The sequence below is a fragment of the Bos indicus genome, chromosome 9 (genome assembly GCF_029378745.1).
Source record: "Bos indicus isolate NIAB-ARS_2022 breed Sahiwal x Tharparkar chromosome 9, NIAB-ARS_B.indTharparkar_mat_pri_1.0, whole genome shotgun sequence".
Taxonomy (NCBI): Eukaryota; Metazoa; Chordata; class Mammalia; order Artiodactyla; family Bovidae; genus Bos; species Bos indicus.
In genome coordinates, this window is record NC_091768.1 from 104,536,143 (window position 1) to 104,561,316 (window position 25,174).

Below are 25,174 nucleotides of genomic sequence, written 5' to 3' on the forward strand. Positions count from 1 at the left end.
GGGTTACCAGGTTTCTCTCTGAGCAAAAGAGAAGAAAGGCAAAATTACCTGTGATACTCGAGGAAAACAGAAGTATTCCTTGCCAGTGGCAAAGGAAAGCAGTATAGGCCAACTCTTATTAAACCAAGTCTTCTCTTGCATTTTCTTGGGGGTGTAGTTACTACTTGAAGTAAGCAGCCTACTTGCTGGGATTTAGAACTTCATTAAGGGGAGATTGTGCTCATGACTTTGTGGGTATTTTCTACCATGAGCACCTACACAAACTCTTCAACCAAGGGTCTCAGCAGAATTGGTAGACTCAGGTCCTCGAGAGTGTCATAACATCACAGTCCATTTGAAAGAACAGACTCAAGTACAAGAAATAAAAGAATTTGCAGGTGGCAGAAAACAAAGAAAACCCAGAGGGGGCCCAGGAGAATAAAATGAATGCTGAGTCTTAATTTCAGTTCTGCCACCAGACAGCTGCCTGAGTAAACCCCGGAAGTTCCCGTTTCCAAAGAAGCTGTCTTTTGATGTATTCTCCCTCCCACCCATACACCTTGCCCAGGACCTCCAGTACAGATCACTACTTACCAACTTTCGATTTATCTCTGCCAGTACAAATTACTACCAACTTTGCTGGTTTATCTCCTGTTTTTCCACTTTGATATGAGGACAAGCCAACCCTCCTTCCAGGTTATGAAAAGGATTAACCATCAGGCCCAGGGCTCTCACAGGAGCTCAGTAGTCTGCACTGGGAGATCTTGGACCAGCAACCACTTCCTTATAGAACACCGGGCCCCCAGCTGTGCGATACCCAGCCGGACAAGACAACACTGCCATCCGGTGGCCTCGCAGAGTGGCCTGCAGATCTGTCGTCCATTGAAGAGTGAGAGTCTCACAGCCTCCCTGGACCACAGCCAACTCCTCTTCCAAATGCACAGGCCCCCCCAGAAGCATCTCGCTGCAGAAAAGGCACAGGCTCTGCGTCTGCTTGAGGACAAGGTGTGAGACCACACCCTAGGTCACCTATGCTTTCCCAGTCAGCCCAGTGGTATCCATTTACACCCCATGTTTTCATTTTCCCAGGCTGTGTTCTTGAATAGAGATGTTCCCATTATAGAAAAAACATTTTCAAAGATGAATACACACTCCATGGAGCCACTCAGACCAGGGAGAGCCACACGGGTAGCTGATCTCACGCAAGGAGAGAACAGACGCCTTAGGAACAGACGCTGGCATCTGCTCAGGCAGGGCCATGGTGGCTGGGGTTATCAGGGCCCCTTCCTCCGCTGGATGTACTGAGTCGCTGTAGACACACTGGGAGCCCCTCTCTGTCCGAGAGAAAACAAGCCCCAGGAGGCTAACAGTTCTCTCCTACCCTCCGTCCTGACCTGCAGCTCTCCTTGCCTTCAGGTTCCGTGGTCCAAACTGTCCATGGGCATAGTTGCCACCTCCTCTGTGGGTGGAGCCTAAATGTCCTTCCCACCTGCCAGGTGTGGGCCTGCGACTGCCACCTTGGGCAGATGGGCAGTGCCGTCTTCCTTCTGTGCCCCTTTGATGGACGTGGTGGTGCCTTCAGCTCTGCCAGACCCTCTCCAGCTGCTCCTAGCTGCTGTGCTGGGTGTAGGGAACTCAGCCCCTTGCAGCCATCACTAAAGAGAGATCTGGAGGTGGTGAGGCTGGTAGGAATGCCCTCACAGCCGTTTGTAGCTTCCAATCTGGCTGAGTTCCCTTTACACCCATTGTTACTTCCCAGGAGCATTTGCTGCACTCGGACTTCAGGCTCCAGCACCAAACACTCACGGGTCATCTAACTAGCCCCTCTTAACTGCACAAGGTCAAACCTCTAGACAGTCCCTCATTAAAAGTCTCCTAGGGCTTCCCTTGTAGCTCAGTTGGTAAAAAATCTGCCTGCAATGCAGGAGACCCAGGTTCAATTCCTGGGTTTTCAAACTGTGTTATGTGTCACCTGGGTATTAGTTTTCTAACGCATATTTTCACGTCCCAGTCCAAAAACTAGGCCAGTATGTCTAGGGTGGGCTCAGGAATTAATTATTAACAAGTGCTCTATGTAATTCTAATATGTTGTTGTTGATCAGTTGCTGAGTCACATCCAACTCTTTGGGATCCCATGGACTACAGCACACCAGGCTTCCCTGTCCTTCACTGAGTTTGCTCAAACTCATGCAGTGAGTCAAAGATTCCATCCAACCATCTCGTTGCCCCTTTCTCCTCCTGCCCTCAATCTTTCCCAGCATCAAGGTCTTTTCCAGTGAGTCAGCTCCAATATATGGAAGCATTAGCCACATCTTGAAACTCACAGAGGGAATGGGGAATCCTGGAGTCAGAAGAGTTCTCCTAAATAACAGGTACAGAAAAACAGCTGGAAAACCCTTCAGGGAAATGACGGAGACATTTTAGAAATAAAGACCATTTTCCTCCAAGTAATTCATATTCCTCACACGTAGGCTTGCATGGTCACTGTCTCAGCCTGCTGCCTTCACAATTACAGCAGGAAATGTGGCCCCTGCTCGTCACAGGTTCAGCTTAGTCAGCGTCACCCCACTGGGCAACCCCGTTGAGCAGACTGCAAAAAAGCATCTCTGCTCTGACAATCAAAGAAAAAATAAACGTGTACGCAACATTCCAATTCAGTGTATGTAAATCAAGCCATGGCCGATGCCTCCAGAGTAAGTGCTGTTTCCCCCCAACAATTTCTAATATTATCAGATTCTTTCAATTCTGTGCTGCAGGCAGGAATGTAACTCATCGATAAAGTCAAGTCTCAACATAACTGAGCTTTCTCACTGGAATCTTGCATGCATGCTAAATTACTGTTGTGTCTGACTCTTTGCAACCCCATGGACTGTAGCCCACCAGGCTCCTCTGTCCATGGGATTCTCCAGCCAAGAATACTGGAGTGGGTTGCTGTTTCCTCCTCCAGGGATCTTCCCGACCCAGGGGTTGAATCCGCACCACTTATGTCTCCGGCACTGGCAGGTGTGTTCTTTACTAGTGTCACCTGGCACTGGAATCTTAAGAGTCTGGCTAACTGTAAAAGCAAGTTACTCCTCCAATCTTTTAAAGGCTAAAAGGCTGCCTTTTTCAGGTGAGCACGTGTAACTGAATAAAATATAAAAGCCACTCAAACAACTGGAGTCAGAGGTAGCTCTAGGTTTCACATCTAGCACATTCTGGACAAGGCCTTCAGGGAAACCACGTTTAGTCTAGAGGAATATTAGGCTAAAAGACTTTGCACCTGATGGTTGGGGGAAAATGGTCCTAGAAACCTTGGGAGGTTTTCTATTAGAAAAGTTTAGGCACAAATTTATGTAAGTAGTGAAAAATTACATCTCAAATCAACAGAAAATCCTTTGAAACAAAAAATAAAATATACCTATAGCTGACAATTTTAATGGCTAATTTTATGTCAACTTGGCTGATGACAGGAGTCCCAGATATCTTGCTAAGTATTATTTCTGGGTGTCTGTGAGGGTTTCTGGATGAGATTAGCATTTGAATTGGATGAGTAAAAGGTTGCCATCCCCAATTTGGGTGGGCATCACCCACTAGTTTTCTCTTCATGTTGAGCTGGGACCACAGTCTTCTCTTGTCCTTGGGGACAGGGTCTCACACCCATCAATTCTCCTGGTCTCAGGCCTTTAGACTTGGACTGGAATTCATACCCACATCCCCTGGGTCTTGAGGCTGCAGACAATGGGTAATGGGAACTTCTCAGCCTCCAGTACCATGTGAGCCAGTTACTAATAATAAATCCATATTCTAATTCTTCTGCTTCTCTGAATAACTGATATAATAAAGATGACAAATACATTTTGAATGGGAGCATCTGGTTTTCAGTTGTGATGTGAGAGAAACGAATGAGATGGCACCAATGCACTCTGCTGCTGAGGATGAGATTCAACAAGTGTTTCTTGAACAAAATTTCAAATATGCATCCACTAGGGGTTTTCGATCATTTAAATTAACGGAAAGTCAACAGTAAAATTCCATTTTTCTTAGCCCAGAAAGCAAATCACACCCTCTACCATAATAAATAATTTGTTTAACATCAAAAAAATTACTCCAACATTATATGTAATAGAGTTAAAATGTACTTAATAGTTCTAAAGCAAAACCTTTAGCTCTATCCAAGTTTAGCTCTCAATTTTAACATTTCTTAATTGTTTATAACAATTATTACAGATTGCTGGCGAAAGTCCATATAAAGGGCTATTTGCTTTTACAATTTTCTTCTGTTTTGGTTGACTTGAAGATTTTCCTCCAAAACAGCCATTCCAGGGATGATAGATCTTAGCATACTCTACTTATATTAACTAACATCTCAATGAAACTGAGACAGTTAAAGGTAATCTGTCCATCAAGGCAAGCTAGGCTGCTGCTGCGTCACTTCAGTCTTTCCGACTCTGTGCGACCCCACAGACGGCAGCCTACCAGCCTCCCCCATCCCTGGGATTCTCCAGGCAAGAACACTGGAGTGGGTTGCCATTTCCTTCTCCAATTCATGAAAGAGAAAAGTGAAGGTGAAGCCGCTGTCGTGTCTGACTCTAAGCGACCCCATGGACTGTAGCCCACCAGGCTCCTCCCATGGGATTCTCCAGGCAAGGGTACTGGAGTGGGTTGCCATTGCTTTCTAGTGGCAAGCTAGGTGGACTAAACACATTCTAAACATGTTTTTTGTAAGACGGGCTGACTATCGTTAAGATGATAAACTGACCAAAAGAGTCCGCTTAGCTTTGGATGACAAAAAAATACAAGAATGAAGAAAATGAAAGGAAAAAGAAATTCTATGTTCTAGTTCTGTCCTGGAAGAAGACAAGTTATAACAAAATAAGTGCTTGGGGTTTTATTTTTTAATAAAACAAGTTACTTCAACAGTTTCAAGGTACAAACTTGGCCAGTTTTGAGCTGATCGGTGACAAGCGCGCAGAAGTCAGTCCTTCCGCAGAGGAACAGTCTCCTCCCTGATGCCCTCCTTGGTCACGATGCAGACCTTGAGTGCATCCCCGGTGTACACATCTCTCTCAGCAGCAGAAATGAAGACATCTTTCACAAGCCGCATGGCCCTGTCCAAGGACAGTGGGACATGCTCCACATTCTGCATGTTCTTAAAACCAACCTAGTGGGACAGGAGACTTGGATGAGGCATCTTGTGATCATGCAAAGGAGGTCCAGTCTCCCCCAAAGCTTTCACAGGTCTCAGGAGTCAAAATGAATACATCACACAAACTTAAAATGTCCCCCAAGTGAAATGTTTCTAGACCTGGCCGAATTACCCACCTGACACCTGACAAGCATCCACTAAGACAACGTCCCCACTCCTGAGAAGCGCACAGTAGAGGGCTAGACACATGAAAGCCAAGCATGGTTACGGAATGTGCTGAAACTGAATGCAGCCAGCAGTAACCGAAAAGGGGAACAATTAAAAATATACATGGAAGTTAGAATACAAAATGAGGTGACAGAAATGGAGAGACTGGGGGAGAAATGCATTTTCATGATCTCCACATAAAAATGGCAAAAGGAGAAGTGAAAACATGGGCTAACCACTATAGACAGAAGCACCCCGAAGTCACGAGAACAAGGAAGAAGCTGGAGCCGTGGAAGTGAGTGGCCACAGGGGAACCAGCAGAACAGACAAGAAGGTGGGCGAGGCCAATCAGCCAAGAGAGCTCAGCAGTAAATTACAAAAGCCTTGATTTCTCGGCTCCCCTAGCTAACGAAGAGAAGGCAAAGGAAGGCACTTTGGGTTCACCTATCACCTCCTGGATGCAGTCTCCTTACCTGGTTGTCAAGCAGGGGCTGCAGCATGGCACTGGCTGAGCCTCCAGCCTTGAACGAGTCTCTCTGGTAGGACCCTACCGGGTCAAAGCTGTACACGGCTCCCTTTCCTTAGAGAAGAAAAGTCTCCGTAAAAGTGAGTCCTGACAACATTCCCAAATTATGGTAAAATAAACCCAATCAAAGTATGACACAATATGGACTATCAACTTGGCTAAAATTTAAGAAGTGCGGTCTGCTCCTCCCCTCCCCTCAGAACACAACTGGAGGCCCTCCTGCCCACTCCTGTCCACAACAGCATTTGCCACAAGGAGCTTCATACTCTTCAAGCTGCTGTCACCGACTACCGCAATGGGGCTCCCTGTGCCCAAGGCGTGCTAGCAGTCACAGCTGCTCTAAGTTCTGCACCAAACTCCTCACAACATTCCTAGAAAACTAACTGGTGCAGCTGCAGTGAGGAAACGCATTTAAAATTTCTCCTAGTGCTAAATATAAGCAGAAGCACAAAAAACTTATTATGTGTTTTTAGATTAATGGTAAGCACACTCTTTACCATCAGTACCATTAAAAAAATCAATTTAATAAAGAAGATATTCCAGAAGAACACAAGTGTCACATGTAAAAGGCTAGATTTGCCTAAAATGTAATCACTTGCCTTATACTAGCAGTATAAAACACTACTATTTTTGGGGGGATAAGAAAAACCAGAATCTGAGTACAGAGATTCTTATCATGACAGTTACAGAGACCTGTCGGGGGGTAGGTAAATGGGTTCTCAGGCTCTCCTGAAGTAAGTATAAACTGTCATGCCACTGGAGTCAGAATCCACTGAACTATAAAAGTACATACCCTATGATCCAGCAATAATTTCACTTACAGAATTAAAATTTACCTACAAATAATGCTTATATAAACACACAAAGCAGTATGTACAGGATCATTTATTTATCTCTCAAAGAGCAAAAACTTACAAGCAACCTAAAATCCATTAGCAGAAACTGTTATGTCCACACAGCAACGTCAGCCTAGGAAGAAGCTGGGACATATCCACAGGACGTGTCACAGAGGAGCTCTGCAGTGTGTGTGGCACAGTTTCATTTTCATTTAAAGGCATTAAGTAAACAGCACACACATTTATACAGGCACACAGAAATGTACAGAAAGATTAATGAACTGTACTTATTCATCTTTGTGGGATTACAGATGAGGAAAGGGAATCACTTTATAAGCTTTGGTATTGACTTTATTACAAACAACACGTGTCACTGTAATTTTTAAAAGAACTTTTAAAAACAACTGTGTTTCTGAGTGTGAGAACTCATGAGTCATTTATAAAGCATGACTTAAAAACTAATAGATTCATGCAGAATTCTGCAGAATTACACAGACATACCCCTAAGCCTAATAACCCCACCAAGAAGGCAGCATCTGAGAAAAGAAGTGTTTTGCTAGACGTAAGCTTGGAACAAGAACCCAGATTGCAGCAAGCAAGCTCACCAACTTCGACACATAAGCAAAGGGCTATGAAGGACAAAATCAAAGGATAAAGGATAAAAAGACAAAGGATAAAACCAAACCTCGTGTTATCTTTCACGAGGCCAACAGGCCACAAGTAAAACAAGGCCCCAGAAATTTACCCAAGGGTAGGGGGCTTCCTAGGTGGCTCAGTGTAAAGAATCCACCTGCCAATGAAGGAGACACAGGTTTGACCTCTGGGCCGGGAGGATCCCATATGCTGTGGAGCAACCAGGCCCGAGGGCCACAACTACTGAACCTGTGCCATAGAGCCCAGGAGCCCATGTACCCCGGGGCCTGTGCTCCACGCAAGAGAAGCCACCGCAATGAGAAGGCTGAGCACCGCAACAAAGGGCAGCCTGCACTCGCCACAACCAGAGACGAGCCCACACAGCAGCAAGGACCCAGCAGAGCCGAAACTACATATAAACATAAATAAAATTATATATATGTAAAAAGATTTACCCAAGGGAAGCCAACCTCAGAAAACCACACACAACAGCTTTGAGGAAAACGAAAAGAGTAGAATATGTCCAAGACCACGGCTTCCAAGACCCCTTAGAAGAAGCAAGAAACATTTGTGACGTAAGCTGAAAACAGCCGTGACAAATCAGCAAGAAAAAGACTCACCTGTGCATAAAGAACAAGCAATGACTAGCACATGGGTCAGTCTCCAAACGAGAAATGAAAAGGGCAATAAACATGAAGACACCCAAACTCAATAAAAACAAAGCATATGTATAAATTATAACAACATATTTACTAGGCAAGGCCTTCAAAATGTGTTAAAATTCTGATACTGGTTAGAACGTCAAAGCAAAACAACAAAACCCCAAAACAAAAAGATAAAAATGGTACTCTCACCGCTGCTGGTGAGTGCAGGACCCTTTCTGATGGGCAAGCATGTGGTATCAGCAGAACGGAAAACACAGATATTCTCTGACCTAGAAACTCAACTTCCAAGAATATTTTCCAGGGAGATAAGAATAGGAGAAGTACACAAAAGTTCAGGTAAGGGGAGGCATAGTATTGTTTCTATTAAGGAAACTGGAAACAATGTAAATGACTCTCAGAGGATTAGCGGGGAAATTCTGATGCAGCTCTACCCCACGGGTTGGCCATAAAATCATCACCCACGTCTTTATCCACCAGCACAAATCTACCCCATGATAATACATCCACGGTACAGTCAAGGAGAAACATGCGAACTGCAGCCTACGTACATAGTGCACAGGCATACATGCATACCAAGACGTTTAACAGTGATTACCTCTAGGCGCAGGCTTTGGGGATTCCCACTTTTATCTTTGTATCTTCCAATACTATTTGACTACTTCTATAAGCATTATTGTTTTCATTATAGAAAAACCAAAGTCTTCGTTAACTTGGGGGAAGATTCTTTTAAAGGGGTCATGATCGCAACTGGAGAAGTGAAGGCGCAGAAGTCAAGCAGCAGCTGCCGGCTGTGCTCAGTCAGCTGTCGCCCAGCGTCCTGAGGGTCTCCATCAGGAACACAGCCCACCTCCAACACAAAAGACAGGAAACAATCTCAAGACTCAACAGAGGCTCTGGACTTGGGAGCACAAGGCTTAGGCACAGACAGAGTAAATTCAAGAACAGAAGTGTTAAATGGAGAGCTGATGAGCCACTCCACCAAATGCTTTTATGACCAAATTTTGATTATCACTCTTCATTACAAATGGACAGCCAAAATCAAAAGAAATTTGAAGGAAGCCTCCAACATAGAAGACCACAGCCAAAATAAACAAGACCAAAAAAGCAATCTGATAAAATGCAGAGAACCTTTCAAAGGAAGTACCCCCAAAATCTAGCAGTAACAGCATACTCAAAAAAAATAAAGGAGCTAGAAAGTAAGAAAAAGCTCTTGGAAATTAATGATGGAGGAAACAGAGAGAGTTCAGTGAAGAATGAGGCACTGAAGTTGAGAAAATCTTCAGAGCAGAACAAAAAAAACCCCTAACAGCTAGACAACCCTAACCCTAATAGCAAAAAACAGTAGGATGGAGAAAAGACTCTAAAAGCAGAGACTCAAAAAGGTCTCCTGATACCTTTCTTCAGAAATTTCTCTATCAACGCACTCCACTAAACAAGGAAATAAACCAAGAAAGAGGAAAGGATGGGAGTGAAAGCGCTCAAGACTGTCCTGGGAAACAGGAAAAGAAGGCAAAGGACTATTTCACTACACATAGAAATTCCTCTTAGGAATAAAGATCAAATTAAACCAGACAAGACTAGGAGAAAGAAAAAGGTTAGAAAAGCCTGAGAATACCACCAAAGCAAGCTAGAATGTTGGCACGTGGAAATCAAAGCCTAGGGCTCTGAAGTCAAACAGATCCAAACCTGAGCTCTGCCAGTCAGTATACACGAGGTTTCTCAAATCAGTGACACTGAAAACCTCCAAGACACTGTCTGGCCTGCTGAAATTCAATAGCAGCTATTATTCATGTTGGTAAAATCTGAATTTATTAGCCTGACATTCAAGTCAGACATAACTGAAGTTAAAAAAGGCTCCAGAGGAGATCGTGCATGTTCAGGGAGAGTAACAGAAACACACATTACCACACGTAAAATAGACAGCTAATGGGAATTTGCTGTATGACGCAGGGAACTCAAACCCAGGCTCAGCAACAGCCTAGAAGGGTGGGAGGGATGTTCAAATGGGAGGGTAATGGGTAAATGTTGATGTTTGGTAGAAACCAATGCAATGCTGTAAAGCAATTATCCTTTGACTAAAAATCAGTCAAAAAAAAAAAAAAAGGCACCAGAAGCATGCTGGGTGTTAGGCAAGCTAACCTGCAGCTAGAATCACTCAGGTTAAGGGTAACTAATTTCTATTCACCATTTCTATGCTTTATATTTTCTCTGTTTTTACGTATGAAAGCCTAAAAACGCTGTGTCAACCTAAAGTGATCCTAACACTCTCATATGTCACATAAGGGGTGGGGTTGAGAGAGAAAGGGAGAACAAAGAAAAACACCTGTGAACGGGGATGGACAGGAGTAAAAACTAGAGAGAGAACATGAAAAGAACCTGACTCCTTCTGACCCAGAAACCTTCCCTCTAGGAAAGACAGACTTGGGTTTCCCTGGTGGCTCAATGGTAAAGAATCCGCCTGCCAACGCGTGGGTTCAACCCCTGATCCGGGAAGATTCCACACATCCCAGAGTAACTAAGCTCACGTGCCCAAAGCTACTGAGCCTGTGCTTCAGAGCCTGGGAGCCGCAACTCCCGAAGCCCGCACACCCTAGAGCTGGCGCTCCGCAATAAGAGAACCCACTGCGATGAGAAGCCTGTGCACCACAGCACAGAGCAGGCTCCACTCACTGCAACTACAGAAAAGCCTGCACAGCAAAAAGGGCCTGGCACAGCCAAATACAAATAAAATTTTTTTATAAAAAGAAAGACATAGATATTTCAACCATACTCTCCACAGACATTTCTGTCCCTTCTTTTCACAATCTCTGTGCTTGTGCTTAGTCTTTCAGTCGTGTCTGACTCTTTGCAACCCTGTGGACTGTGGCCCACCAGGCTCCTCTGTCCATGGGACTCTCCAGGCAAGAACACTGGAGTGGGTTGCCATGCCCTCCTCCAGGGGATCTTCCCAACCCAGGGATCGAATCTAGGTCTCCCACATAGTAGGCAGATTCTTTACCATCTGAGCCACCAGGAAAGCCCTTTTCACAATGGACTACTCTAAACTACTCCCAGGACACAGATCTGTCCTGGGAGACTGTATTTGATTTTTAGAAGCAACTAAAAGTTCACTCAAATCAGATCTGGTGAAAAACACTGTTGCCTTTTCTGGGTAACACAGCTTTAGATCAAAATGAGCATGAAAATGGCAAGTAACAACGCTGATTTTCCCTGGCCCTCCTGGTCCAACTCTGACAGAAATTTAAAGAGGTGTTTCAAAAATGATCCAAGAACACTGGTGGAAAAGCATTTCTTTTACAAATTACTTTCAAAACAATGTTTTGAAATCAAATATGCTTGTTACTGAAGTGTCATTTCTTAAAATTATATTTAGGTCAAGCTTCTCCAAGTTTCTTTCTGAGATTAAAATGCTAAATATCTACTACTGAACTCATGCAAGGTCTTGAGAAAATACCTGTAAAAGAACTGAATGCCCAACATTTATTTAACACACGACTTGCTGTGTCTCGCTGGATAATCCTTTACTTTCCTTTTTAGCTTCCATTTCTTCACTGCCTTAATTACGAGAAAATAAAGTTGCTGGGCAAGATGGTATCCAGATTTTATCAGCTCTGGATGGAAACACACGTAAGAAATGCTACCCACTCCATCACCCACAAAGGGAACACCCTACCTTCTTCATCAAGCCCCCCGATGATGTTGTACACATAGTAGGGGAAGAAGCGCCTGGAGTACAGGATTGTGGACAGCATCGCAGCGATTGCCCCAGTGGTCATGGCCTTATTGTTGGAATGCTTGTACATCTGCAATTATTAACAAAACCAACAGGCATGTAGAGGCAGAATATACTAAAGACTAGAACAATGAACAGCAAATGGAAAAGAATGAAAGCATTTCCTGGTGAAATGGGAAAGGACGCCTGTTCCTTTCATGATTAAACACCACAGTAATACAAAACAAAATAGTATTTTATTATGTCCTATCGTTGTGGGGGCTACAGACATTTCTCAGGGAGAGAACGCCAAGTTGCCCTCAGCTCTCCAGTTTGGAGGCTCCTTTCCATGCCAGCCTCATCTCAGGCCCTCTTAACTCAAGAGCAAATACACACAAACAGATCACATGAGGCAACCTGGAGAGGATATTCCAAACTCAGCTCTCCACTCTGCAAACTGATAGTGGTCAGGAAAATAAAGCCCATGGGCCAAATCCAGCCCACCACTTGTTTCAGTCAAGTTTCAAGGGAACACAGTCTTGTTCATTCATGAGATATTGTTAGTGTCTGTTTTTGCACAGTTCAGTCCAGTCGCTCAGTTGTGTCCGACTCTTTGTAACCCCATAAACTGCAGCACGCCAGGCCTCCCTGTCCATCACCAATTCCCGGAATCCACCCAAACCCATGTTCACTGAGTCGGTGATGCCATGCAACCATCTCATCCTCTGTTGTCCCCTTTTCCTCCTGCCCTCAATCTTTCCCAGCATGAAGGTCTTTTCAAATGAGTCAGCTCTTTGCATCAGGTGGCCAATGTATTGGAGTTTCAGCTTCAACATCAGTCCTTCCAATGAACACCTAGGACTGATCTTTAGGATAGACTGGTTGGATCTCCTTGCAGTCGAAGGGACTCTCAAGAGTCTTCTCCAATACCACAGTTCAAAAGCATCAATCCTTCGGTGCTCACCTTTCTTTATAGTCCAACTCTCACATCCACACGACTATTGGAAAAACCATAGCCTTGACTAGACAGATCTTTGTTGACAAAGTAATGTCTCTGCTTTTTAATATGCTGTCTAGGTTGGTCATAACTTTCCTACCAAGGAGTAAGCGTCTTTTAATTTAATGGCTGCAATCACCATCTGCAGTGATTTTGGAGTTCAAAAAAATAAGTCAGCCACTATTTCCCCATCTATCTGCCATGAAGTGATGGGATTGGATGCCATGATCTTAGTTTTCTGAATATTGAGCTTTAAGCCAACTTTTTCACTCTCCTCTTTCACTTTCATCAAGAGGCTGTTTAGTTCTTCACTTTCTGCCATAAGGGTGGTGTCATCTGCGTATCTGAGGTTATTGATATTTCTCCCAGCAATCTTGACTCCAGCTTGTGCTTCTTCCAGCCCAGCGTTTCTCATGATGTACTCTGCATATAAGTTAAATAAGCAGGGTGACAATATACAGCCTTGACGTACTCCTTTTCCTATTTGGAACCAGTCTGTTGTTCCATGTCCAGTTCTAACTGTTACTTCCTGACCTGCATACAGGTTTCTCAAGAGGCAGGTCAGGTGGTCTGGTATTCCCATCTCCTTCAGAATTTTCCACCGTTTATTGCTATCCACACAGTCAAAGGCTTTGGCATAGTCAATAAAGCAGAAATAGATGCTTTTCTGGAACTCTCTTGCTTTTTCGATGATCATGTAGATGTTGGCAATTTGATCTCTGGTTCCTCTGCCTTTTCTAAAATCAGCTTGAACATCTGGAAGTTTACCGTTCACATATCACTGAAGCCTGGCTTGGAGAATTTTGAGCATGACTTTACTAGCGTGTGAGATGAGTGCAATTGTGCGGTAGTTTGAGCATTCTTTGGCATTGCCTTTCTTTGGGATTGGAAAGAAAACTGACCTTTTCCAGTCCTGGTTTAGGGCAGATTAAACAGTTGCCACAGAAACCAAATGGCTGACTCCTGATTAGACTCAGACAAGCCTCTCTCTTTTCAGAGAGGGTATCTGTGAGAGACGGGGGCAGCTCTACTTTGTATGAACCCAGCAGAGGGCAGGGTCTTAATCCTTAGAGCATCTACCACGAAGAACGGAGTATCCAAAACGGCACCTGACACGGTGATTTCTGATCCAAGATTTACTACGTCCTGACAATTCTAAATTATCCAATAAAGTAAATGTAAGTTAACCGATTTGTCAGCCACAGCCAATATCTCTAAAGAGAAACCTAAGAACTGCTATAAAATCTAACAATGACAAGATTATAAAGAAAATTCTTCATTTCACTTCAAAACCAAGCGCCAATATTTATTCACCTCACCATTTACATAACAGTATGTGAAAGAATTTTCAAGTACTGTGCACTGAGTTGAACTCACTGTACCTTTTTGCAATTTTATTAACAAAATACTACTTTCCATGTCAGGTTTATTTTTGTCCTCTAAATGCCTTTTACAAACTGCATTAGGAATCATATAAATGTCAATATATGTCACTACAGCTTTCAATATCAATAGATTTTAAACAAATGTTAACAACTGGTAAATACTCAATGAAATCATTCCTGCACATTTAAAAAGGTAAGTGTCAGTTAAATTCATTACATGACTCCAGTAACCTTACTCGTAATCTTAAGGGCTATCCACAAGCAGGCAAAACAGAACATCAACCCTGCTAACCTTTTCATGTACCAGCTACACTTACCAACTACTATACTAAATATTACAATATATAGCCTAGAAAATTAAATATTAAAACTAAGAAGATATAATACTGATACTGTTAATATGATCAATAGGAATTTAAAAACGTCACCAAGCTATATAACTAAGAAACAGAGCTACACTTCTGAGTATTGACATACGGTGACTGAGAATCCTACCCTAAGCCTGTACTTTACGAACTAAGAAGAGAGTCGTTACTAAAAAATCTATATGAGTGCAGCCCAAATTACTCCTATCCTATTTTCCCTGAAATGATCTGAAGCAAACGCTGCTAATACACACAGGGCAGAATCAACATCTAGACCTGCCTCTGCTTCTGTCAAGTCAGCTCCCTTGCTTCAACACCCCTGCTGCCAGAGACACGCAGGTGGGGCAGCGTCAGCCCCTCTAAGACTGCACTGCAGGTCAGTTATCTTATTCTCTTCCTCCTCCCTCACCCCACCCGCTCTCTTCCACTCCCACCCACCTTGTGTCAGATCTCCTTCCTCAGCTGGCTGTCAACTAAAGACTGGTGGGGTCAGCTGAGAATGACTGTGCCTCTAGTCCAAACAGCTGGCTTGTCCTTCTGCTCATGCTAAGAGCACATGCTGTCAGGAGAGCGTGATGTGTTGGCTAATGGTGTTTCACACCAAGCTCCGGTCTAAAAGCCCGCCTCCTCTGCAGAAACTGATCTGTTTCATTTCTGAGAAAACTATCTTCAGAAGAAACCCCTTCCAGTCTACCTTAAAAAGGAGAGATAATCCTTCGCTTCATATTGTACGTGTATTTTAACAGAAAGGAACTTGCCGTCATTTACATTATGCTCCTCTGATGATGGCTGTATTAACAAGAGCGTGTCATTTGTAGTGTGGGTTAAAGTTTCACCTGCTAAACTAGTTCTTCTCCAGCTAGCAGTAGCCATGGTGGATGCTTAGTATTAGTATTAGTCGCTCAGTCGTGCCTGACTCTCTGCGACCCCATGGGCTGCAGCCCACCAGGCTAAACTGTCATGAGATTTTCCAGGCAAGGATACGGGAGTGGGTTGCCATTTCCTTCTCCAGGGGATCTTCCCAACCCAGGGTATGTATGCTTAAAATAATCTAAAGAACTTTTGTTATTAGCTTTCAACAGTGTAAACATGTACAAAAGCATCTACCTTTAGTCTTGCTTCAATAATTTTGGTCAGGGTAAGACAATCTCCATGAAAACCGCTACATCCAATGACTGTTTTGTCTGTTCTGTTAAAAAAAAAACACACCACATTTCAGGAAACAGTTGGTTTAACAGTAAGGCAAAACATGTCTTGATTAATTTTAAATTTAAAACTCAAATATGATTGAATTTTTTAAATAAGGTTAGGTTGAGGGCAGCCAATTTACATATAATACAACCCAATGCCCACACAGAAAGTTTCATAGATTTGACTGCATAAAAAAATGAAAACTTCTATAAAAATATGATGAATTAAAAAAATATATATACACGACCAAAGTCTACTTTTAATTTCCTTATTCTACAAACAGTTCCTAAAAATACAAAATGCATTAATAGCATAATAGCTCTTGGGGATAATGTGCATAGTTAATAACATCATACTGTATATTTCAGTTGCTGAGAGTAGAGCCTGTAAGTTCTCATCACAAGAAAAAAAATGTTATAACTTGTGTGGTGACAGATATTAACCAGACTAATTGTGATCATTCTGTAATATACACAAATATGGGATCATTATGCTATATACCTGAAAGTATTAAAATGTTATATGTCGATTATGTATGCGTGTGCTCAGTTGCTTAGTCATGTCCAACTCTTTGCAACCCCATGGACTGTAGCCTGCCAGGTTCCTCGGTCCATGAAATTTTCCAAGCAAGAATACTGAAGCAGGTTGCCATTTCCTACTGTAGGGGATTTTCCTGACCCAGGGATCAAACCTGCATCTCTTGCACCCCCTGCACTGGCAAGTGTGTTCTTTACCGCTGCACCACCTGGGAAGCCCCCAAATGCCAATTCTACCTCAACACAAAAGACACCCTGTGATGGGAAGGTAGGTGACTTACACCAAAGTGAAACTTTCAGTGCTCAGTTGTGTTCAACTCTTTGCGAACCCATAGACTGTCGCCCACCAGGCTCCTCTGTCCATAGAATTCTCCGGGCAAGAATACTAGAGTGGGTGGCCATTCCCTTCTCCAGAGGATCTTCCTGATCCTGGGATCAAACCCAGTCTCCTGAAGATTCTTTACTGTCTGAGCCTCTAGCTGCTGCTGCTGCTAAATCACTTCAGTTGTGTCCGACTCTTTGTGACCCCAGAGACGGCAGTCCACCGTCTCTGGGATTCTCCAGGCAAGAACACTGGAGTGGGTTGCCATTTCCTTCTCCAGTGCATGAAAGTAAAAAGTGAAAGTGAAGTTGCTCAGTCGTGTCTGACTCCTAGCGACCCCATGGACTGCAGCCCACCAGGCTCCTCTGTCCATGGGATTTGCCAGGCAAGAATACTGGAGTGGGTTGCATTTGAGCCACTAGGGAAGCCCCTAAATTATATGAAAGTCATATAAAAAGAAACACAAGTCACCATAAACATATAAAAGAGTCTCCATGCCACTCATAAATTAAAATCTTAAAAAGAGACCATTTCAGCCTAGTAGAATAATAATGCTTAATGCTAGTGAGGTTGTGAAAATCAGGTACTCTCAGAAACTGGGAAGGAGTGTACACCGATCCAGCTCTTTAGAAAGGTTGTTTGACAGCATCTACTAAAAACTTAAATGCACATTACTTTCACTCAAAAATTCCACTGCTACAAATATACTCATGCAAGTTTGCAAAGATAAGCTCTAGGTTCACGTGTAAGTATACATATTATTTTAATGACTCTCCAAAACAAAACAAATACAACCCAAATGCCCACCAGAGAGTACTTAATAAAATTTTTGTGTATCTTTGCCGACAAAGGTCCGTCTAGTCAAAGCTATGGTTTTTCCAGTAGTCACGTACAGATGTGAGTTGGACTGTAAAGAAAGCTGAACGCCAAAGAACTGATACTTTTGAACTGTGGTGTTGGATAAGACTCTGAGAGTCCCTTGGACTGCAAGGAGATCCAACCAGTCAGTCCTAAAGAAAATCAGTCCTGAATATTCACTGGAAGGACTGATGCTGAAGCTGAAGCTCCATTACTTTGGTCACCTGATGTGAAGAAGAACTGACTCAGTGAAAAATATCCTGATGCTGGGAAAGACTGAAGGCAGGAAGAGAAGGGGACGACAAGATGAGATGGTTGGATGGCATCACCGACTCAATGGACATTAGTTTGGGCAAGCTCTGGGAGTTGGTGATGGACAGAGAGACCTGACATGTTGCAGTCCATGGGGTCGCAAAGAGTTGGACACAACTGAGCAACTAAACTGAACTGACGCCTCAAAAGTTAATTCCTAAGTCTTGATACTTATAAGGAAACCTAAACCCATCTCATCAAGAAATGATCAGCAGAGGCCCTTTCTTTCAGAAATAAAACATACTTGTCCAGCTGGGGAGACCACTGACACTTCTAGGGTCATCACCAGCATTTCCTGATCTCTCTATAACCAACCTCACTGCTCTGAGCCAAACCCCAATATACCTTAAGGCTTCACTGCCTGTACTACCAAGAATGGCTGATAGTATCAGGAAGGTAAGACAAAATCTGAGCTTCAGAATGCTTTTGCCAAATATCCAGGTACCTAAATGAAGAAGAGTTTTTCTGCAAAGAATAAAGAGTAAATATAAGTTTCAAACAAGTGGGGGAAGAGATAGGTTAGACTCTAGGTCAGCCCCAAAGGGCATGGGATCAGGAGCATGCAAGCAATTCATGTGTGACCCAGTGCCTGTAATGCATGACAGCAACACAGAAGTAACACTGTTCTCTCTATATATACCTGAAGTATTTCATTAAAAAAAAAAGAGAGAGAGTATTCACTCAGGAGGCATACAAGCTAAAACAGAACGTTACAAAGATGAGCAGAATCTCGTACAAGGACAGTATCTATAGCATTATTTAAGTTTTATTCATGATATTTACTACTTTCACTTTATAAAAGTTACATCTTAAAAGACAAAAATTGTTGCATGGGTATGCTACAAGGGCTTCCTTGATAGCTCAGTAGGTAAATCCTGCAGGAAACCTGCGTTTGATTCCTGGGTCAGGAAGACCCCCCTGGAGAAGGAAATGGCAACCCACTCCAGTATTCTTGCCTGGAGAATCCCACCGACAGAGGAGCCAGGCAGGCTACAGTCCATGGGGTCACAAGAGTCAGACATGACTTAACAACTAACTCACCACCATGCTACAAATCAGAGAAGAGAAAAGGGTATCAAAAGATGGACGTGGACAGAAAGGGAACTGGGAAGATGAAGACAAGCTTACTGTTCTTTAGGCTGCGGTGTAGGCTGGGCCACGCCCTGCAGCACAAGGCCCACCCAAAGGACGTGAGCCTCATCAGCCCACTCCTGACAGAATTCAGGATTAAGAAGTGTCTGTGTAGTAACCTAAGAGTAACCACCATTTCCAACTGTGTCCAAAAATGTTAAATACAAACCGCTGTTAACATGTAAGGTACATTTAGTTAGTAATTTATGCAGATTCCCCCCACCCCAGTACACATGACTTTATTTTCTTATGTTTTAGAAAAAACATAGCCACCCATTAAAACTGTGAGCCATGGATATAACTGCTTAAGATATGGGTAAATTGAATGTTTTAGGTTTTTTTTTAAAGGTGCAGATTAAAAAAGAATCCAAAGTACATATGATAAAGTAGTAACAATGCTGATAAGACCTAAATGATAGTATATGAGCACTGACTACAGAATTATCCTACCTTTGTTGTATATGTGATATTTTTTATAAGATGCTGAGTAAAGAATATTTAAGTTACCAAAAACACTGTTGGTACCTAAATATGACAAATATTATGAAGACTACATACTGAATTATTAGAAAATAATTTTCTAACAAAAATACAAGCTAAGCTCCAAACAGGCAATCTAAAAATTCATGAAACACATCATTTAAAACCTGAATCTCTCGCAGCATTAAATCATCACAAGGTACTGAAAACATGTCCTTAGAAATATTTACTTACAATTTGTAACATTTGGGGCTGTCCCGTGTGTGAATTGAAAACCCTTCACTTAATCTAGTGTCAGAAGCAACAATTGAAAAATCTTCTCCAGCAATTGCCAATACAGTACTGAGGGGGAAAGAAGGAAAAACAAAATTAATACATTCTTCTGGACATTAATAACACCTTTCCCAATATGAGAATGCTCCACAGCACATACTGAGATAAAATCTACTAGATATAATCAAGTGCAGGATTCAGGTGGAAGAGGAAACGATCAGGGGAAAGGATCCCTGGCTACAAGTCATCTGGGAAAAAAAAAAATTTAAGAATTTCCTTAAAAACACAAGTCAAATCAGACCAAAGGTTCCTTAGCAGAAGACTACAGAAACATCTGGCTTCCCTTGTGGCTCAACTGGTAAAGAATCTGCCTGCAATGCGGGAGACCTAGGTTCCATCTCTGGGTTGGGAAGATCCCCTGGAGGGCATGGCAACCCAGTCCAGTATTCTTGCCTGGAGAATCCCCATGGTTAGAGCCTGATGGGCTACAGTCTAAGGGATTGCTAAAGAGTTGGACACAACTGAACGACTAAGCACAAACATCACTAAATTATCACCATCATCAAAAAATTAAACATTATTGATTAATATGTATCATTAAACAATTACTGATACTATAAAATGGCCAAAGGCCATGGCCTTGCCTGCTGGGGGAGGTGTAGACAGGGATACAACACAAGATATCTGAGCTCAAGAAAGAAGGGCTTAATGTGGTTTTATCATTTTTTATTTTTTGATCACGCCACACAGCATGCGAAATCTGTTTCCCCATCAGGGATCAAACCTGTGTCTCATGCTTTGCAAGGGCAGTCTTAACCACTGGACCACAAGGGGAGTCCCGGGGCTTAATGTTTTTAATTTCTTTATATCCAAGTCCTTATAAAATTGTCTTGCTCTCAGGAGACACCCAAGCATCTTTTGGAAAATGGACCAACAAAGAACAACCTTTTCCCTCTGTGGCTCTGTTCAGTGGAGGCAGAGAGGATGAGCTCTAAAAGCAGACTGTGTGGGTTCAAAGTCTGGTTCTCCTGCTTAGAAGATACGAGATAGTCAACTGCTTAACTTCTCAAGGCCTCAATGTCCTCAAACACGTATCAGGGATGACAACAGTAGCTACTTTATTTGGGTGTTACAAGCATTAAACGGACTAAATTGTTAAGCCTTATTCCTGTGCCTGAAACATAACTGGTCCTCCAGTTAAGTGTTAGCTATGATCCCCCTGGCATAAGTATGATCACCGAGAACTTGGACTCTGAAGTTACCCAAAACCTGTCCATGCCATAACAGCTCTGTGACCTTGGACAAATTATCAAGTTGATATTAGCAGTTCCTGTGTTAAAGGTTGACTGAGTCAAACTGCATAATCTTAAAGTACTCAGTGACAAATGCACAGGCTAATCACTTGGGAGTTTAACCACATTCAGTCAGACTAGAAAGACACAGGACTAAGTCTTATTTTGTAGAAGCAAAGGCTGCCCAAGAGCCAGCAATAAATGTTAAAGGAAAAGAACACAGATTAAGAAAAGGTAATTTAATATCAGAAAGCCATAAGCACTAACTTTAGAGCAGTAATTGGATTACAAAGGTTAGAAGGTAAACACTGAATACCTTACAAGTCTCAAGCAGAATCTGCAACTGTCTCATGAAATAGGTCTAATAACTCATTTTGTGATCCCACCACTTCATTAGTTGTCACAGGAAATATTTAAAAGTGCAATGATAAAAGCATTCATAAACTTCATAGCAACACAGATATGGATTCAAGTCCTGGGGTTCAACTTCACACCAGCGCTATGACTAACAAAATTTAACTTCTAAGAGCCCAAGTTCATTTGTAAAACTGAGGTATATATCATCTAACAGTCAGTCATCATGAGGATAAAAAAGATACCTGCTTTCAATCTACAAAATGCTTCTCTTTTGATTCTTCTCTCAAACTATGACTAGCTAAGGAAGATAAGGAAATCTGGGTTCAAGAAGCTGAGAGGTAGGTACCAAAGACCACACTCCTCTTTAGTGTGAGACAAGGCTAAAATCACAGACTTCCAATCTCTTTGCAAATACCCTGAAAATCTACACTAAAATTTCAAACCCATAAGGACCTGAGTAATTAATCTGGTCACTGGATGGTCCTTAAAGATTACCAGATTAATAAATTGGGTGTGTACGTTTCAAAGTACAAAATTTGGCCCGCAAACTATAAACGATGCTTAAATACACAGCTCTTCGCAGTTAGGAGTCCTAAAGAGAGTGTCTTTCCACAACCCTAGTTCTTTTAGTGCGCTATCAAGGAAAAGTATTAAGACAAAGCTGGTAAGTTAAAAAAAAAAAAAAGAAAAGCATAAAACATGCAAGAATCACATATTCAAAGGCCCCCCTTCTGAGTATTTTTTTCCCTGAACTTATGCCAACCCTTAAAAATAAACACTGATCAATGAAACTAAGTCTGCGCAAGTAATCCTACCTGCTATTTAAAACAACTCAAAATGGTGATTTGATTAGATCTTTTAGCTAGACAACTACATCTAATCACATGGCCAATCAACCATCAACTTTAAAATCAGATGCTCAACCTGCCCCGTGCCTGCTGGCTCGAGAAACACGTTCAGACAGACAGGAAACGTTAGGTCCATTTGTAAAGCTCTTCCAGAGCGGAGGTCAGGTGTCAATTTCTATCTGCTGTCTACGTAAAGCTGGCCGTCCACATCGAGATTCAGTAACCGGCCTATAACGTGAAGCCCTGAAGAACAAGACCTAGCCGAGCACCCTCGGAGAGGGAGGCCTGAGACTGGAGGGGCAGCGCCGGGCACACAGGCTTAAGCAGGGATATGGAGGAAGAAAGAGAAGGCGGCGGCTCTGCGGGTTTTACCCTCCGTTGAAAGCGTAGGGCGAAAAGCGCAGCTGCAAAGGGCCCACGGAGCTGTGAGGTTCCATGGCCAGGTCTCGGCCGGCGCCTGAGTACGCAGCAACGGAGGACAACATTCCGTGGCTCCGCTCCTGCTGTCTCACGGCAAGATGGCTGCCTCGACCGGAAATTGTGCCGCTTCCGGTTTCCGCGGCGCTGCCTCCGGCCGCTCTATCTCACGCCAGTCGTTGCTCCTGGAGGCCAGAGCCGTCGCCTTCCAGTCGGTAGCCATTGCCGGTTCCTCGTAGAGACCTGGCAGTGAGGTACAGGCTTTCTTTTCCAGGCAAACATTCGAAATCACTCGTGATGGATAGAAATTTTAAAGTCTGAGTTTACAAAGACATTGGAAAAACTATGGAGCAACGGAAACTCGAAGACTCTCTTGGAGTGTAAATTGCTACTGCTGCTAAGTCGCTTCAGTCGTGTCCAACTCTGTGCGACCCCATAAACGGCAGCGCACCAGGCTCCCCGTCTCTGGGATTCTCCAGGCAAGAACACTAGAGTGGGTTGCCATTTCCTTCTCCAATGCACGAAATAGAAAAGTGAAAGTGAAGTACCTCAGTCGTGTCCGACTCTTAGCGACCCCATGGACTGCAGCCTACCAGGCTCCTCTGTCCGTGGGATTTTCCAGGCAAGAGTACTGGAGTGGGCTGCCATTGCCTTCTCCGGAGTGTAAATTAGTACAGCCGTTTTTCGAAAAGGGACTGGCATTACTTGACATAGTTGAAATACACACACATCATGACCCAGCAGTTTCATGCCGAGGTATGTACCCTGGCCAGAAGACATGCAAGAATATTCATAAAAATGTTCTTAATGGCCCCAAACTGGAAATGAGCTAAATGTCCATAAACTGCAGAATGGATAAAGCAACTGAGGGATGTGCCAAAGCAAGAAAATTAACTGACTTTGGCTAGAGGGAAAGGTCCTGCTTGGCTAGGGATGGGTTGGAGGTTGTAGTGCTAGCAATACTGGGTTTCTTTACGTGATTTAATGCTTGCCTGCTCAGTCGATCAGGCGTGTCCGACTCTCTGCGACCACATGGACTATAGCCCACCAGGCTCCTCTGTCCATGGGGTATTTACACGCAAGAATACTGGAGTAGGTTGACATTTCCTCCTCCAAGGGATCTTCCTCACCCAGGGATCGAACAGCCATCTCCTGTGTCTCTTGTATTGGTCGGCAGATTCTTTACCAATGAGCCACCAAGGGAACCCTTTGTTGCTGTTGTTCGGTTGCTAAGTCGTGTCCAACTCTTTGCAACCCCATGAACTGCAGCCCAATAGGTTTCCCTGTCCTTCACTATCTCCCAGAATTTGCTCAAACCCATGTCCATTGTGTTGATCACATCCAACCATCCCATCTTCAGTTGCCGCCCCCTTCCTTCTCCTCCTGCCCTCATTCTTTCCCAGCATCAGGGTCTTTTCTAATGAATCAGCTCTTTGCATCAAGTGGCCAAAGTATTGGAGCTTCAGCTTCAGTCTTTCCAATTAATATTTATGGTTGATTTCCTTTAGGATTGTCTGGTTTTATCTCCTTGCTGTCCAAGGGACTCTCAAGAGTTCAAAAGCATCAATTCTTTGGCACTCAGCCTTCTTTATGGTCCAACTCTCACATCTGTACATGACTGCTGGAAAAATCACAGCTTTGCCTATACAGACTTTACTAGCAAAGTGACGTCTCTGCTTTTTAATACACTGCCTAGGTTAATCATAGCTTTTCTTCCAAGGAGCGAGTGTCTTTGAATTTCATGGCTGCAGTCACTGCAGTGATTTAGGAGCCCAAGATCAAATCTGTCACTGTCTCTACTTTTTCCCCATCTATTTCCCATGAAGTGATGGGACCAGATGCCATGATCTTCATTTTCTGAATGTTGAATTTTAAGCCAGCTTTTTCACTCTCCTCTTTCATCCTCATCAAGAGGCTCTTAGTTCCTTTTCACTTTCTGGCATTAGAGTGGTATCATCTGCATATATGAGGTTGTTGATATTTCTCCAGGAAATCTTGATTCCAGCTTGAGGTTCATCCAGCCACACATTTTGGATGATGTACTCTGCATATAAGTTAAATAAGCAGGGTGATAGTGTATGGCCTTGATGTACTCCTTTCCCAGTTTTGAACCCGTGCATTGTTCTATGTCTGGTTCTGTTGCTTCTTGACCTGCATACAAATTTCTCAGGTGATAGATAAGCTGGTCTGATATTCCCATTTCTTTAAGAATTTTCCATTGTTTGTTGTGATCCACACAGTCAAAGGCTTTAGTGAAGTCAATGAAGCAGAAGTAGATGTTTTCCTGGAATTCCCTTGCTTTCTCTATGATCCAATGGATTTGGGCAATTTGATCTCTGGTACTGCTGCCTTTTCTAAATCCAACTTGTACATCTGGAAGTTCTTGGTTCATGTACTGCCCTTATTTGATTTAATACCGTCTATTAATCTGTACACATGTTTACATACTTCTTTATATGAATATCATATTTTACAATTTAAAAATGTTAATAAAAAAAGCAAGCAAGCCTTTAACTAATATAGAATGGACTGTTTGATATATACATGCAATTCTGGAAGCAGAAAAAGATATTTGAAAAGTACTTTTTAAATTAAAACTTTTCCTATACTTTACTGTAAAAGGTAAAAGGGTTTTCTTTGATGGTTATGGACAGAGAAGTATTGTATTTATTTGGGTACTGTCCTGGATACAAAAATTCTGTAAAATCTTCCCTATCCTTAAGG

General features: G+C 42.9%; 1 protein-coding gene across 2 annotated transcripts; it reads right to left on the reverse strand.

Moving 5' to 3' along the window:
- Nucleotides 1–4,834: 4,834 nt before the first annotated feature.
- On the reverse strand, nt 4,835–22,576 carry PSMB1 (proteasome 20S subunit beta 1). Of its 2 annotated transcripts, XM_070796603.1 has the most exons (6): nt 22,406–22,575; nt 19,498–19,605; nt 15,541–15,622; nt 11,648–11,777; nt 5,788–5,894; nt 4,835–5,122 (listed from the first exon to the last, which is right to left on the reverse strand). In XM_070796603.1, exons 1-6 carry the CDS (start codon nt 22,516–22,518, stop codon nt 4,937–4,939), a joined length of 726 nt encoding a protein of 241 aa, XP_070652704.1. In that variant the 5' UTR covers nt 22,519–22,575; the 3' UTR covers nt 4,835–4,936. The 2 variants fall into 2 exon arrangements, with proteins under 2 accessions (XP_070652704.1, XP_070652705.1); XM_070796604.1 differs by lacking the exon at nt 19,498–19,605 and having other exon boundaries at nt 22,406–22,576.
- Nucleotides 22,577–25,174: the final 2,598 nt, after the last annotated feature.